Source organism: Bos indicus x Bos taurus, chromosome 29 (assembly GCF_003369695.1).
Source record: "Bos indicus x Bos taurus breed Angus x Brahman F1 hybrid chromosome 29, Bos_hybrid_MaternalHap_v2.0, whole genome shotgun sequence".
In the NCBI taxonomy this organism is placed as follows: Eukaryota; Metazoa; Chordata; class Mammalia; order Artiodactyla; family Bovidae; genus Bos; species Bos indicus x Bos taurus.
Window position 1 is genome coordinate 3,091,153 of NC_040104.1, and position 15,659 is coordinate 3,106,811.

Sequence of the window (15,659 nt, forward strand, 5' to 3'; positions counted from 1 at the left end):
TGTGAAGCAGCGTTGGGATCTGTGCGCTGGAATGCCGGGGGGAATCTGCTCCCTCCCGTGAGATTCACCGTCATGTCCGATCCCAGCGGCTTGTGTGACTTGGACGTTAAGCGTGTCTGGCTTTGCACAGCCTCTGCTCTCGTGTTCTCTCTCAGCATCACCTAATGAGGCTGCCACAAGAAGGATTTTATTCTTCCCTTTCTCTTTTCCTAATACTTTCCAAACAACCAGGCTCCGTTCTCTAGGCTTTTTAAGGTAGTAAGGAGAGTGAGGGCTTCCCACTAGCATTAAAGAACTCGCCTGCCAGTGCAGGAGACGTGAGAGACGCGGGTTCGATCCTTGGGTGGGAAAGATGCCCTGCAGGAGGAAGTGGCAACTCACTCCAGTATTCTTGCTGGAGAATCCTGTGGACAGAGGAGCCTGGCGGGCTGCAGTGCATGGGGTTGCAAAGAGTCAGACACGACTGAAGAGACTTAGCACGCATGCAAAGAAGAGTGAACTACACGGCTTTTGTTTGAAGTGGATGTTTGCCTTTGGCGGAGCCTGTTCCCCCGCTGGAGGTGTGATACTTTGGAGGAGGTGCCCTACTTTTTCCTCGGGTGCCCCGCACACGACTTAATTAGGCAGGCTTGATTGCCTTCTCTGGGTCCCACTTCTTCTGTCACCTTTATGAGCCGATAGCCTCCTGATGGCTCGATAAAAACTCCCAAGAAAAAGAAAGCCTTAATGAGTATAGATTTCCTTGCAATTTGCATTTGTAAGTGAACATTCTAGGTAATGACTGAAGACGGAAAGTGTAAAAGTGGATTGATTAAGTAATTTTCCTGATCAAGGCGAGGCTCTTCCATTTCAGCTGGTGCAGCCAGTCCCATTAACCCTTGCCTTGAGTTTCCCTTTATTTATGACATCTTCACGAAGGTTCGGGTTCCAGGGGCCAGCTTGGGAGGTCACAGCATTGTCTCGTTCCATTCAGGGGCACTGGGTTCCAGCCAGTGGCTGGAGTGAGAGTTCCTGTAGGTGGTTCTCGGTACTTTTGCCTTAAGCATCTTTGCTCTACTTTCTTCCTACAAGTAATGGGCCGTAGGGCAAATGTGCTGTAAAAGATAAAAGAGGGATGTTAGAAAGGACATAGTGAAACAGGAGAAATGAGTAATAGGAAAGGCTTTATTGTGACATACAAAACATTTGAAGAAGAGCTGACTCATTGGAAAAGGCCCTGATGCTGGGAAAGACTGAGGGCAGGAGGAGAAGGGGACGCCAGAGGATGAGATGGGTGGATGGCATCACCGACTCGATGGACGTGAGTCTGAGCAAACTCCAGGAGATGGTGGAGGACAGGAAGGCCTGGCGTGCTGCAGTCCGTGGGGTCACAAAGAGTCGGACACGACTGAGCGACTGAACAGCAACCACAGGGTGTGTGTAGGTTCACGGCAGTGCTGCACGAATGGTGGATTTTATCACTTGGGTTTTACCTGAACTCCTGTCTTCCAGGTCGTTGTAGCTACAGTTTCTTGGCTTGTTGATCTGTCTCCTCATTTGGCACCGCGCTGTTCCTTTTCTCTAAATGGCTTCCTTTGTTAGGAGACGTGTGTCTGCGTGCACGCTCAGTCACTAGGCTGTGTCCAACTCTTTGCGACCCCATGGGGTCTCTGAAGAGATGGTTCAGGTGAAGTGGGGTCACGTGGGTGGTCATATGTAATAGGACTGGTGTCCCTATAAGAGGAGGAGGTCAGGACACAGACGCACACAGAGGGACAACCCCGTGAGGGGAGGAGACGGCCGTCTGCACGCCCAGTAGAGAGGCCCCAGGAGGACCAGCCCCGCCCACACCTGGGTCTGGGATTCCAGCCTCCAGGACCAGGAGGAAATGGTCTGTTGTTTGAGGCGCCCAGGCTGTGGGCGGCTGTGTTACGGCCGGAGCAGTCTCACACGAGAATGGAGCCAACTGGGATGAAATACACAGCTTCACTTCACCTGCAATTAAATCGCGATTACTCAGTGAGTACCAGTGGTGCTGAGCACGTGGCATACATTTTAAAAAAATTCTTGCCTTCTCCAGTACCATCGGGGCTGGCCCCCCACCTTACAGTTGAAGACGGTATGGCTGGTTGTCTCTGGCCACCTGGCTGAGGCTGGGGAGGTCAGCTCTGTCCAGCTTGAAGGCCGGAGCTGTCTCCCTGTCCCTGGGCGTCTCCTGTCCCATGTTCTGTCAAGTACTGCAGGCATGTCTGGCTGTCTGGACATCCACGTTGGAGAGGGGAGATACCTTGAGGGGCTGTCTCACCCCTGCCGCCGGGGAGGGTGGTGGCCGCGCTTGGTCTAAAACCATCGACCACCTGCGAGTTCCACTATCCCAGCGTCGGACAGCGGCCACGCATCATCCGTTCCCCGGAGAGGTGGCTCAGACTTCCCTTGTCCCCGCTGACATCCTGGCTCCTGGGGCTCCCTCACTGAGTCTGGACCCCCACCCCCAGGGCGTGGTTGTTGATTAAATGCTAGGGGCACACAGCCTTCCAGAGTGTGACTGTGGGTGCCTGTCTGTGGTGTTGACGAGACTTTTCTCTAATATAAGGAAGGGGCCATCGGCTGGCTCGGGCCAGAGCCTGGACTGGAGAAACAGCAGCGGCGGGTGGTGCTGACCCAGCTTTGCTGGCTGCATCCCTTCTCCGCGTGCGCCTGTGGGCCCCACCCGGACCACATCTGCTGTCCCGGGGCTTATGGTCGACCACTTGCAGCGTCTTGGCAGACGAGGTCTGTGCTGGGCGGGGACAGAGAGCCGCCCTGCTGGACAGGCCTGGCCCTTCCCCGTCCTGCTCGAGGCTCTGCTTTCCGCTTTCTTGTCTTTATGACCAGGCAGCCAGCCCCTCCCCCGGGCTCTGGGCATTGCCGTCTGTGCAGTGGAGGAACCGCGGGCCTTATCCTGCTTCGCGCATCTCCCCCGAGAAGCAGAGGCCCAGCAGTCAGGGATTCAGAAGGGCGATCGGGGTTCAGAGTCTGCGTCTCAGTTGTGCGGCGCTGGGCACGTAACTCGCCCTCCCTGGGCACTAGCGGGCTCAGCGTTAAGACGGGCGCTGCTGCGTCTGCGGGCTTTGTCACTTATGTGCACACTCACAGCCCACCTGTGATGCGGGGCACTGGGTTAATGCTGCTGAATTGGGGGTGGGATTCGTCAGTGGCAGTGGGGGCTGGACGATGCCTGGCAAACCCTGGGAACCATCGGGGCATCTGGCAGGAGACGGGAACGCCAAGGTCAGGAGGAGGCTTGGGAGCAGGAACCAGAACAAGGTGGTGGGGAGGGTGGATGGCTGACGGCTGCCTCTGTCACCCAACCCGAGCGTCTTGTGCACGGGACCGGAGACCTCGTCCACGTCTGCTCGTCTGTGGTGACTGGTCCTGGTCTTAGCAGGCATGCCCCATGGTTGGCAGCTTCCGGGGGCTCAGTGCTCCGTGGTGTGGCAGTTTCTGGGGTCTCAGCCTTCAGGTGGGATCTGTGCTCCGAGAACCCCCGCCTGCCTTGACCCACCAGTTGATGGAGTAAGGCCGTGACCCCCCTCCTGCTAGAGAGAAGCTCAGGGTCCTCAGGAGACCGAATGGACCTGAACTCTGTCTGGTGACGTTGTCTGTCCACAGTCTCTGAGAGTGGGCAGGGCTCTGATGGGGGAACAGACAACCCCCTGGGCACCGGCACTGTGCCTGCAGGCCCCGAGCCCAGCCCCTCCGGACCCCTGAGTGCCGTGCTCTCCGCGGCTCTACCTGGTTGCCGAGGCAGTTCATGCGGCCATGGTTCTCTCTCTCTCAGTTACTTACGGGCCTGTGCTTTCTCATGCGTCAGCTTTGACAGCTGTGTTTCCCCGTTGCCTTGCACAGACGCCTCCCTCCCTGGAGGACCCATGCGGGTCCTGGTTGGAAAGCCTCAGCCTGCAGGGGCGGGGAGCAGGGATGTGTCTCGGGAGGGCGGTGGAGAGCCGTGGGGGCTTTTCTGGGCCTTCCTGATGGTTCAGGATGGGGAGGGAGTCTGGGAGCCCGGCATGGGGAGGGGTGCTCTGCTCCTGTTCTGAAGATGCTTCGATGCAGCTCCTACCCCGTTGCTGGTGGTCCCTGTGGCAGCTTACGGAGGTGACGTGATGTCCGTCGAAGCCTTGGCGTGTTCTCTGAATGCACACGGGTTGAAGGCCATACCCAGCACTGCCCAGCAGTTAGCAGACTTGACCCTCCTCCCTTGAAGCGAATTCCAGTCCAGCCAAGAAGTAGACTTAGAATGTTCTCAGGTCATCTGCTGCTGCTGGAGAAACAACCCCGAAACTTCGGGGCTTAACAGCTGTTCTTCTTGCTCGTGACCCTCTGGGCTGGGCTTTCGGGCAAGGATGAGCTGGTGGTACTCTTGTCCCTCCAGAATGTGGTCCCTGTGTTGCGGGGGGCTCTCCGGGGCTCGGGTCGGCGGACTTCTCACGTGGGAGCTGGCTTCCTGGAGGTGGGTTGTTCCAACAAGTAAAGATGGGAGCCACAGCTCTCGAGCGCTCCGCCGAGGAGCAGGATGCGGTCATTAGGCTGGGCCCGGGCCCCGTGGGCCTGGTGTCCTTCTTGAGGACATCTGGGCCCAGACGCAGCGGGGAGGGGGTGTGAGGAGGCGGGAGGATGAGCCCCGCCACCCGTTATCTGCACTTCCGTTCCGGAGTTTGCTGTAGTCTGGCTGTGAGGTCCTTGCACTGCTCCCGGTCATGTTGTTACGCTGTTAGCCCTTCTCTCTCGTTTTCCACCTCTTTGCCTCCTGGAGATTCCCTCAGTTTTATCCCCCTGGTCTTCTGTGATCCTACTTAGAAAGTTTTTTTTGATTATTTATTTTTAATTGAAGGATAATTGCTGTACAATACTGTATTGGTTTCTGCCACACGTTATGAATTGGCCACAGGCTTACATATGTCGCCTCCCTGTTGAGCCTCCCTTCCACCCCCACCACATCCCACCCCTCTAGGTCGTCACAGAGCCCCGACGTGAGCTCCCCGAGTCATACAGCACATTCCCACTGGCTGGCTGTTGTACCTATGGGGATGTGCGTGTTTCCACGCTGTTCTCTCCATTCGTCCCACCCTCTCCTTCCCCCGCCTCCCCCGTGTCCACAAGTCTTCTCTGTGTCTGTGTCTCTGTTGCTGCCCTGCAGATAGGTTGATCAGTATCATCTTAATAGAGCCCATATTTATGCGTAATATATATTATTTTTCTCTTTCTGACTTACTTCACTGTGTATAGTACACTCTGGGTTCATATACCTCGTTAGCACTGACTCAAATGCATCCCTTTTTATGGCTGAGAAATACCCATTGCATACATGTACCACAGCTCCTTTATCCGTTCATCTGTCGCTGGACGTCTATGTTGGTTCCATGTCCTAGCTATTCGTAGCACGGCTGCAGTGAACACTGGGATACGTGTGTCTTAGTTAGGTTTTTCTCAGAGTATATGCCCGGTAGTGGGATTGTTGGGTCATGCGGTTGTCTTATTCCTAGTTTTTTAAGGAATCTCCACATTTTCTCCCATAGTGGCTGTGTCAATTTACATTCTCACCAGCAGTGCAAGAGGGTTCCCTTTTCTCTACACCCTCTCCGGCATTTATTGTTTGTAGATTTTCTGAAGGTGGCCATTCTGATTGGTGTGAAGTGGCCTCTCAGTGTAGTTTGATTTTCGTTTCTCTGGTGATGATGATGCTGAGCCTCTGTTCCCGTGTCTGTTAGCCATCGCGTGTCTTCTTTGGAGGCACGTCTCTTTAGGTCTTCTGCCCACTCTTTGATTCACTGTTCATTTTTCTGATATTCAGCTGCCTGAGCTGCTCATATATTTTGGAGATTAATCCTTTGCCAGTCGTTCCGTTTGTTATTAATTTCTCCCATTCCGAGGGTTGTCTTTTCACCTTATTTAGCTTCCTTTGGTGTGCAAAAGCTTTTAAGTGTAATTAGATACCATTTGTTTATTTTTGTTTTTATTGCCATTATTCTAGGAGGTGGGTCATAGACGATCTTTCTGGTACTTATGTCAGAGAATGTTCTGCCTATGTTTTCCTCTAGGAGTTTTATAGTTTTTTACATTTAGGTCTTTAATCCGTTTTGAGTTTATCTTTGTGTATAGTATTAACAAGTGTTCTAATTTCATTCTTTTACATGTAACTGTCTAGTTTTCCCAGCATCACTTACTGAACAGACCATCTTTTCTCCACTGTGTATTCTTGCCTCCTTTGTCAAAGATAAGGTGCCCATAGATGTGTGGGTTTATCTCTGGGCTTTCTGTCTTGTTCCATTGGTCTCTATTTCTGGTTTTGTGCTGGTGCCATACTTTACTGAGGACTGTAGCTTTAGAGTATTGTCTGAAGTTGGGAAGGTTGATTCTTGCAGCTCCATTCTTCTTTCTCAAGATTGCTTTGGCTATTCAGGGTCTTCTGTTTTTCCATATGAATTGTGAAATCTTTTGTTCTGGTTCTGTGAAAAATGCCATTGGTAATTTGATAGGGATTGCATTGAATCTGTAGATTGCATTTGGCAGTATAGTCATTTTCACAGTATCGATTCTTCCAACCCAGGAACTGAGTTCATGAGCTGCAACAAGAGAAGCCGTTGCAACGGGAGGCCCATGCATCACAACTAGAGACTCGACCCGACTTGCTGCAGCTAGAGAAAGCCCCCGCATAGCGATGAAGACCCAGTGTACCCGAACATAAATTAGAAAATTAAAAAAAAATTACAGGTGCCCAGGCTCCCCCCCTCATGAGCCTGGGGTGGGGCCAGGCCTTGGTTTTTCTTTTTCCAGCTCTCAGGTGGTCTGAGTGTGTAGTCATGGAATACCTCTCCATCTGTTTATGTCATCTTTGATTTCATCAGTGTCTCTTAGCTTCTGCATTTCGTATAGTTCCTCTTTTGTCTCCTTAGGTACGTTTATTCCATTTTATTCTTTCTGTTGCAGTGATGAAACAGAGTTTGTTTATAAATAGAGATTGAGTCCTTAATTTCTCTTTCTGATTTTTCATTGTTAGTGTATAGGATGCAAGTGACTTCTGTGTATTGATTTTATATCCAGAGACTTTATTAAATTCACTGATTAGTTCTAGTAATTTTCTGATAGCATCTTTAGGGTGTTCTGTGTATAGTATCATGTCATCTGCAAACAGTGAGAGTTTTACTTCTTCTTTTCCGATCTGTATTTTAAAATTTCTTTTTCTTCTCTGATTGCCATGGCTAGAACTTCCAAACTATGTTGAATAATAATGGCAAGAGTGGGCACCCTTGTCTTGTTCCTGATCTTAGAAGAAATGCTTTCAGCTTTTCACTGTTAGAATAATGTTTGCTGTGGGTTTCCCCATGGACTGTATAGTCCACATGATTCTCCAGGCCAGAATACTGGAGTGGGTAGCTGTTTCCTTCTTCAGGGGATCTTCCCAACCCAGGGGTTGAACCCAGGTCTCCCACATTGCAGGCGGATTCTTTACCAGCTGAGCCACCAGGGAAGCCCAAGAATACTGGAGTGGGTAGCCTGTCCCTTCTCCAGGGGATCTTCCCAACCCAGGAATTGAACCAGGGTTGCAGGTGGATTCTTTACCAGCTGAGCTACCAGGGAAGCCGTCTTATTGTATATGGCCTTTAGTATGTTGGGGTGGGTTTCTTCTCTGCCCATTATTGGAAGACTTTTTTTTCTTCATAAATGGGTGCTGAATTTTGTTGAAAACTTTTTCTGCATCTGTTGAGATTATATGGTTTTTTATCTTTCAGTTTGTTAGCATGGTGTATTACATTGATTGATTTGCATATATTGAAGAATTCTTGTATCCCTGGTATCAACAGGAATATAAGAATATAAGAACAGGTGTGCAAGAATTCTTATATCAACCTGATGATGGTGTATAATCTTTCCAGCGTGTTGTTGGATTCTGTTTGGTAGAATTATGTGGAGGATTTTTGCATCTATAGTCACCAGTGATACTGGCCTGTAATTTTTTTGTGATTTCTTTATATGGTTTTGATATCAGGGTGATGGTGGCCTTGTAGAATGAGTTTGAAAGTGTTCCTTCCTCTGCAGTTTTTTTGGAAGGGTTTCAGAAGCATAGGCATTCAGATCAGTCGCTCAGTCGTGTCCGACTCTTTGCGACCCCATGAATCGCAGCACGCCAGGCCTCCTTGTCCGTCACCAACTCCCAGAGTTCATTCAGACTCACGTCCATCGAGTCAGTGATGCCATCCAGCCATCTCATCCTCTGTCGTCCCCTTCTCCTCCTGCCCCCAATCCCTCCCAGCATCAGAGTCTTTTCCAATGAGTCAACTCTTTTCATGAGGTGGCCAAGGTACTGGAGTTTCAGCTTTAGCATCATTCCTTCCAAAGAACACCCAGGACTGATCTCCTTCAGAATGGACTGGTTGGATCTCCTTGCAGTCCAAGGGACTCTCAAGAGTCTTCTCCAACACCACAGTTCAAAAGCATCAATTCTTCAGTGCTCAGCCTTCTTCACAGTCCAGCTCTCACATCCATACATGACCACAGGAAAAACCATAGTCTTGACTAGACGGACCTTTGTTGGCAAAGTAATGTCTCTGCTTTTGAATATGCTGTCTAGGTTGGTCATAACTTTCCTTCCAAGGAGTAAGCATCTTTTAATTTCATGGCTGCAGTCACCATCTGCAGTGATTCTGGAGCCCAAAAAGATAAAGTCTGACACTGTTTCCACTGTTTCCCCATCTATTTCCCATGAAGTGATGGGACCGGATGCCATGATCTTTGTTTTCTGAATGTTGAGCTTTAAGCCAACTTTCTCACTCTCCTCTTTCACTCTCATCAAGAGGCTTTTCAGTTCCTCTTCACTTTCTGCCATAAGGGTGGTGTCATCTGCGTATCTGAGGTTATTGATATTTCTCCTGGCAATCTTGATTCCAGCTTGTGCTTCTTCCAGTCCAGCGTTTCTCATGATGTACTCTGCATATAAGTTAAATAAGCAGGGTGACAATATACAGCCTTGATGAACTCCTTTTCCTATTTGGAACCAGTCTGTTGTTCCATGTCCAGTTCTAACTGTTGCTTCCTGACCTGCATACAGATTTCTCAAGAGGCAGGTCAGGTGGTCAGGTATTCCCATCTCTTTCAGAATTTTCCACAGTTTATTGTGATCCACACAGTCAAAGGCTTTAGCACTTCTCTAAATGTTTGATAAAATTTGCCTGTAAAGCCATCTGGCCCTAGGCTTTTGTTTTGTGGGAGATTTTTGATCACAGTTTCCATTTCAGTGCTTGTGTTTGGCTTGTTCATAACTTCTGTTTCTTCTGGGTTCCATCTTGGAAGGCTGAACTTCTCTAAGACTCTGTCCATTTCCTCCAGGTCATCCGTTTCCTTGGCATAGATTGCTGGTAATAGTCTCTTAGGATCCTTTGTGTTTCTGCATTGTCTGTTGTATCCTCTCCTTTTTCATTTCTAATTTTGTTGATTTGATTCTTCTTTTTTTCTTGATAAATCTGGCTAATAGTTTGTCGATTTTGTTTATCTTCTTAAAGAACCAACTTTTAGTTTTATTAGTCTTTACTCTTGTTTCCTTCATTTCCTCATCTTTATGATTCTTTTCTTCTACTAACTTTGGGGTTTTTTTGCTCTTCTTTTTCCAGTTGTTTTAGGTGTAAAGTTAGGGTGTCTGTTAGTTATTTTTCTTGTTTCTTGAGGTAGGATTGTATTGTTATAAACTTCCCTGTTAGAACTGCTTTTGCGACCTCCCATAGGTTTTGAGTGATTGTGTTTTCATTGTCATTTGTTTCTAGGAATTTTTTTATTTCCCTCTTTATTTCTTCAGCAACCTGTTGGTTATTTAGAACTGTATTTAATCTTCATGTGTTTCTGTTTTTTACAGTTTTTTTTTTCCTGTAATTGCTATCTGGTCTTAGAGAGGTATAGTCAAGAAAGATGCTTGACACAATTTCAGTTGTCTTAAATTTACTGAGGCTTGATTTGTGACTCAAGACGTGGTCCGTCCTGGAGAATGTTCCTTGCGCACTTGAGAAGAAAGTGTGTTCTTCCCTATTTGGTTGGAACGTCCTGAAGATGCCAGTTAGGTCTGCCTGGTCTACTGTGTCATTTAAGGTCTGTGTTTCCTTATTTTCTGTTTTGTTATCTGTCTGTTGGTGTAGGTGGAGTGTTAAAGTCCTCTTACTATTGTTTTACTCTCAGTTTCCCGTTTTATGTCTGTTTATGTCTGTTAGTGTATGCTTCGGAGAAGGCGATGGCACCCCACTCCAGTACTCTTGCCTGGCAAACCCCATGGATGGAGGAGCCTGGTGGGCTGCAGGCCATGGGGTCACTAAGAGTCAGACATGACTGAACAACTTCTCTTTCACTTTTCACTTTCATGCATTGGAGAAGGAGATGGCAACCCACTCCAGTGTTCTTGCCTGGAGAATCCCAGGGACGGGGGAGCCTGGTGGGCCGCCGTCTATGGGGTTGCACAGCGTGGGACAGGACTGAAGCAACTCAGCAGCAGCAGCAGCAGTGTATGCCTAGCGTACTGGAGTGCCCCTGCGTGGGTGCACAGTTGTTATGTCCTCCTCTTGGATTGGCCCCTTGTTCATTGTGTAGTGCCCTTCCTTATCTCTGTAATCTTCTTTATTTTACGGTCCATTTCGTGTGTTGTGAGAATTGCTACTCTGGCTTTCTTTCAGTTTGCATTTGTATGAAATATCTTTTTTCATTCTCTCACTTTCAGTCTGTACATGTCTCTAGGTCTGAAGTGGGTCTCTTGTAGACAGCCTATGTATGGATCTTGTTTTTTGTATCTGTTCAACCAGTCTGTGTCTTTTGGTTAGCGCGTTTAATCCATTTACATTTAAAGTAATTATTGATATATATTTTCCTATTGGCATTTTCTTAATTGTTTTGGGTTTGTTTTTGTAAGTCTTTTCCTTCTCTTGTGTTTAACATTTGTTGTAAAGCTGGTTTGGTGGTGCTAAATACGCTTTTAATATTTGCTTGTCTGTAAAGCTTTTGATTTCTCCATCAGTTTTGAATGAGATCCTTGCCAGGTAGCATAATCTTGGTTGTAGATTTTTCCCTTTCAGGACTTTAACTATATCCTGCCCTTCCTTCTGGCCTGCAGAGTTTCTGCTGAAAGATCAGCTGTTAATTCTATGGGTTTTTCCTTGTATGTTAATTGTTTGTTTTCCCTTACTGCTTTTAATGTTCTTTATTTGTGTTCAATCTGTGTTAATTTGATTTGTATGTGTATTGGTGTGTTTCTCTTTCGGTTTATCATTTCCTTTCCCATGTTAGGGAAGGTTTTGACTATAATCTCTTCAAAATGTTTCTCAGACCCTTTCTTTTTGTCTTATTCAGGGACCCCTATAATTCAAATGTTGGTGCATTTAATATTGTCCCAGAGGTCACTAAGACCTCTTCAGCAGTTATTTCCACCATTCTATCTTCCAGCTTACTTATCCATTCTTCTGGTTCAGTTATCCTGCTACTGGTTCCTTCCAGGGTATTTTTAATTTCAGTAATTATGTTGTCCATCTCTGTTTATTCTTTATTTCTTTTGGGTCCTTGTTAAATGTAGACATTAATTCTTTCATTATCTCCGTTCTGTTTTCGAGGTTTTGGATCATCTTTACTATCGTTACTCTGAATTCTTTGTCAGGCAGTTTGCGCATTTCCTCTTTGTTTATTTGGTCTTGTGAGTTTCTACCTTGTTCCTTCATCTGTGCGGTATTTTTGTCTTTTCCTTTTTTCTGACTTACTGTGTTTCAGGCCTCGTTTGCCGGTCTTTAGTGTTGTCTTCCTTTTTCCTTTCGGCTTCTTCCCTCAGTGGGTGTGGTTAGTTCAGTGGTTTATGTACCCTTCGTGCTGGGAGGGCCTTGTGCCTGCATTCTGGTGGGAGGAGGTGAACTTCTTTCTTTCTGACGGGCAGGGCTGTGTGCGGCGGTATGTTTTGGGGTGTGTGGGAATCCTGTCTTCTGATGACTGAGTTTGTGTTTCTGTCTTGCTTGTTGTTTGAGTGATGTGTCTGCTCTGGGTGCTGCTGGCAGTTGGTTGATGCCTGGCCTTGGATACAGGTGGAGGCCTTCCTCACAAATTAATACTCCCTGGGGTTGGGAGTTCTCTGACAGTCTAGGGCCCTGGGCTCAGCGCTCCCACTCCCAAGGCTCAGGCCTGATAACCCGGCTGGTGAACCAAGATTCCACGAGCCTTTTGTTATGGCGATAAACGGGATTAAAACAAACACACAGAAACAGACATGAAACAAAACAAGAAACAAAAAATGTACCCTGACAAATGGTAAATACAAAATCAGACAGATAATAACAAAGCCAAAGGAGCACACACACACACGCACACACAGGACCGAAGGATCCAAAGGAAAGAAAGTGCAAGAGAGTGGCCTGGTGAGCAAAGGGAACCAAAAATGACGTCGATCAGTTAAAAACAAAACTAAGACACAAACCAGAAAATCAGGCCAAAGAAGACTGCCAGCTGCGGAATAAAGCAAAGAAACAAACTAACAAACACCCGAGATGAAGAAGAGGAAAAAAATAGAAAAGCAAAGTTAAATAGAAGTATACAAAAAGACCTCTATATAGTAAAGAATAACTACAGCAGGAAAAGTCCAATAAGAAAAAGAACAAAAACCCAAAAAATATTCAAGAAAAAAACCCATAGAACTGCAAAAAGCCAGTGTAGAGGTGCTCAGTTGCTCAGTCGTGTCCGACTTTTTGTGACCCCATGGACTGTTACCCACCAGGCTCCTCTGTCTATGGGATTTTTCTGGCAAAAGTTCTCAAAAGCTTAGCGTTAATAATTATAATGAAATCAACAATCACAGCAACAGAGAAAAGAGAAAAAAAAAAATCCAGAACCAACTACAGAAGATTCTAATCAAAATGTAAGAATGATAATAACTGTTCTTCTCAGATCTCAGCGATCAGCAGCCTTTCCCTTGCTGTGAGTCACAGACCACCGCTGCCTCCCTAGGAGGCCCTCCATCACTAGGCTGGTCCCTGGGCCTTCTGTGGGGACAGCTCAGACTCTACTCTGGCCCTACCCACCGCGTGTTCTTTCCTCAGTGTCCGAAGCTGCCAGTACTAGGACCTTTGCTCCTGCAGGAACTCTCATAGTCCTGTGAATTGCTTCGTAGACAGTCTGCCTAGCTGATTGTGTGAATTTGATCTGCAGCCTGTACAGCTGGCAGAAAGGCTTTCGACCCTCTTCCTTAGCCACACTGCCACTGGACTTCATTTGTGGCTTTACCCCCACCTCTGTGTGGGGGCCATCCACAGGGGTTTGCTCCTGAGGCTGTGCTGGAGGATGTGGGTCTGCCCCAGTAAGGACCAGGTGTGGAGATGGCACAGCTGCCTCGGCTGCAGGGGCCCTGGCAGTGCCACGTATGAAGGGGAGCTGGTGGCCACATACACTGGAGATATGGCACTGTTCCAGCTTTTAGCAGCTCTGCCCCAGTGAGGAGTGAGCATGGAGGTGGCCGGCTGCATGGATCATGGGCACCCTGGTGGCACGTGCAGGGACACCAGTGGGCTCGGGCGTCTGAGCTATGGCTCTGTTAGTCTTTCTCCAGCCTCTGGCAGCGTTCAGAGGGCCTTCCTGACTGGCCTTTCTCTGTTGCTTGGTGCAGCAGGCACTCCAAGGCCCCCCAGCTGGGGTCCTTCTCTGTTATGCAGCATATCAGGCACTCAAATGGCCATCCTCTCTGGGGTCTTTCTCTGTTCTCAGCTGCCAGTGCCAGGGGATTCCAGGGGAGGGAAAGGCTGCAGTGATGGCTTCACTGACTCAGCAGTATCGCCTGGCCTCCATGGCTGCTGGCCTTTCATCCACCGTGATCTCCCTCGTGTCTCCTCAGGCCGTCTCCCTGCAGTCAGGAGCCGACAGCTCCCAGCCACAGTGTGCTCCAGGGGACTTGCATCCCTGTCCAGGGTGTGTAAGGCTGTGGCCAGGATTGTCTGTGTGGTTCTCACTCCATTCAGACGATCACAGATCAGCTGTGGCACTCCCCAGCAGCCTCAGATGCTTGCCCTGTGTCCCAAACAGTTGCCCCGTTGCGGGGATCTGACCCCTGCTTCAGTTCCCCCACCCGTGGGTATAGGTCCAGTCCTGCTCACTCTTGTCTGTTTTCCTCTCCTTCCTTTTGCGAGGATCTGTATATCCCTTGCTGGTGGTCAGGGACTCCTGCCTGTCTCAGACCTCCCGCATCTGAGGGTGTGACCCTGATGCACCCGTGGGGAGAGGTGTGCCCCGCCCGTGGGGAGAGGTGCGCCCCACGCGTGGGGAGAGGTGCACCTCACGTCCACCCGCTTCTCTGCCGCTTTGCCTTCTCTTGTGATCTTACTTTTAATTTGCTCGGAGTCGGTCCGTCTTTGGCTGTTTATTTAAGGTGGATTATTGGTGATGTGATGGGAAAGGTGGTAGATGGTGGGCCATCCCACGTGGAGGGTCAAAGGAGGGGAGGAGCCATGTCACTGGGGAATCCCGACATCTGGAAATGAACCTCTTCTCTTGGGTTCATTAAGTTCCTCAGAGACATCTTGAGTTCAGGGTCCCAGTGAGGGGAAGGGGCCATGGTGGGGGGCAGAAATCCTGCTGTTGCACCCTGTTCCCTGCGTGGTCCCACCCCTGCACATTCAGGGTCTTCCTCCAGAATGTCCACTTTCTTGTATGCGATGGGGATAAGGACAGTCAGCCAGCTGCCCAGTGGGAGGACTGGACCCGGGGGTCTGGCTGCTACGGGACAGCCTTTGCACTGGTCTTCCTGCCTTCGGCCCACTGTGAGAAGCCCTTGGGTCACTTCTGAGCCCTCCTGGAACTCTGTGCTGCAAGCTGGTACCGGGTCACCCCTGGTGCCAGCCACGCTTGCCAGCCTTCAGTCAGCAAGGAGTGTCTAGTTTGCTGTTCTAGCTGCTCCTTTTCTGTCTGTCTTTGTGTTCCTGTGTGTTAAAAACAAAATCACTTTCCTTTTTTTGTGGGGTTTCCAGGGGAAGCAGGGGTGTGGCCAGTCTGCCCTGTAGGAGTGGAGGTTTGCTCTATAATGAGGAGTAACTGGGCGGCCAGGACAGGGCTGTGACGAGCGGTCCTCTGGAAGGAAGGAGGGGCTGTGTGATGATCTGTCCTCACCTCCCACCCTCAGGATTTCTCTTTTTTTTAATTTTCTCCTTTTTGAATTGAGGGACAGTTGGTTTGCAATGTTGTGCTAATTTCTGTTGTACAGAAAAGTGGTTCAGTTATACACATGTATACATTCTTTTCAGAATTGGTTTCCACTGTGGTTTATTGACAGGACGCTGACTAGCGCTCCCTGTGTTATGTGGTAGGACCGTGTGGTTTATCCCTGAACCAGGTTAACTATCCATGGACCGTGTCGTCTATCCGTGAACCGTGTCGTCTATCCGTGGACCGTCTATCCATTCTGCCTGTAGCACTTTGCGTCTGCTAAGCCCGCACTCCCACTGCTTCCCTCTACCCCCACCACACCCCCTTGGCGACCCGGGATTTTTCTCCAGCACTCTACTGACGTGTCACGGGTGGTGACTAGGGATTGTACCAAGCCCACTGGGTTGTAGTTCCAGCACTTTCCAGAGGCTTGAACTCCTGGGCTGCAGTTCGTTTGATCCATGCTGGCATGTGGGCAGGTGTGGTGTGGTTTATTTCTGCGG

At 49.0% G+C, this 15,659-nt stretch overlaps 1 protein-coding gene across 1 annotated transcript in view; it reads left to right on the plus strand.

Moving 5' to 3' along the window:
• The first annotated feature begins 1,826 nt into the window (after positions 1 to 1,826).
• The window catches only part of SHANK2 (SH3 and multiple ankyrin repeat domains 2), a 510,411-nt gene continuing 496,578 nt past the window's right edge, over positions 1,827 to 15,659 (plus strand). Inside the window, exon 1 of the mRNA XM_027532522.1 lies at positions 1,827 to 1,998. Within this exon, the coding sequence (XP_027388323.1) occupies positions 1,936 to 1,998 (63 nt within the window). The 5' untranslated portion in view covers positions 1,827 to 1,935. The remainder of the gene's footprint in view (positions 1,999 to 15,659) is intronic.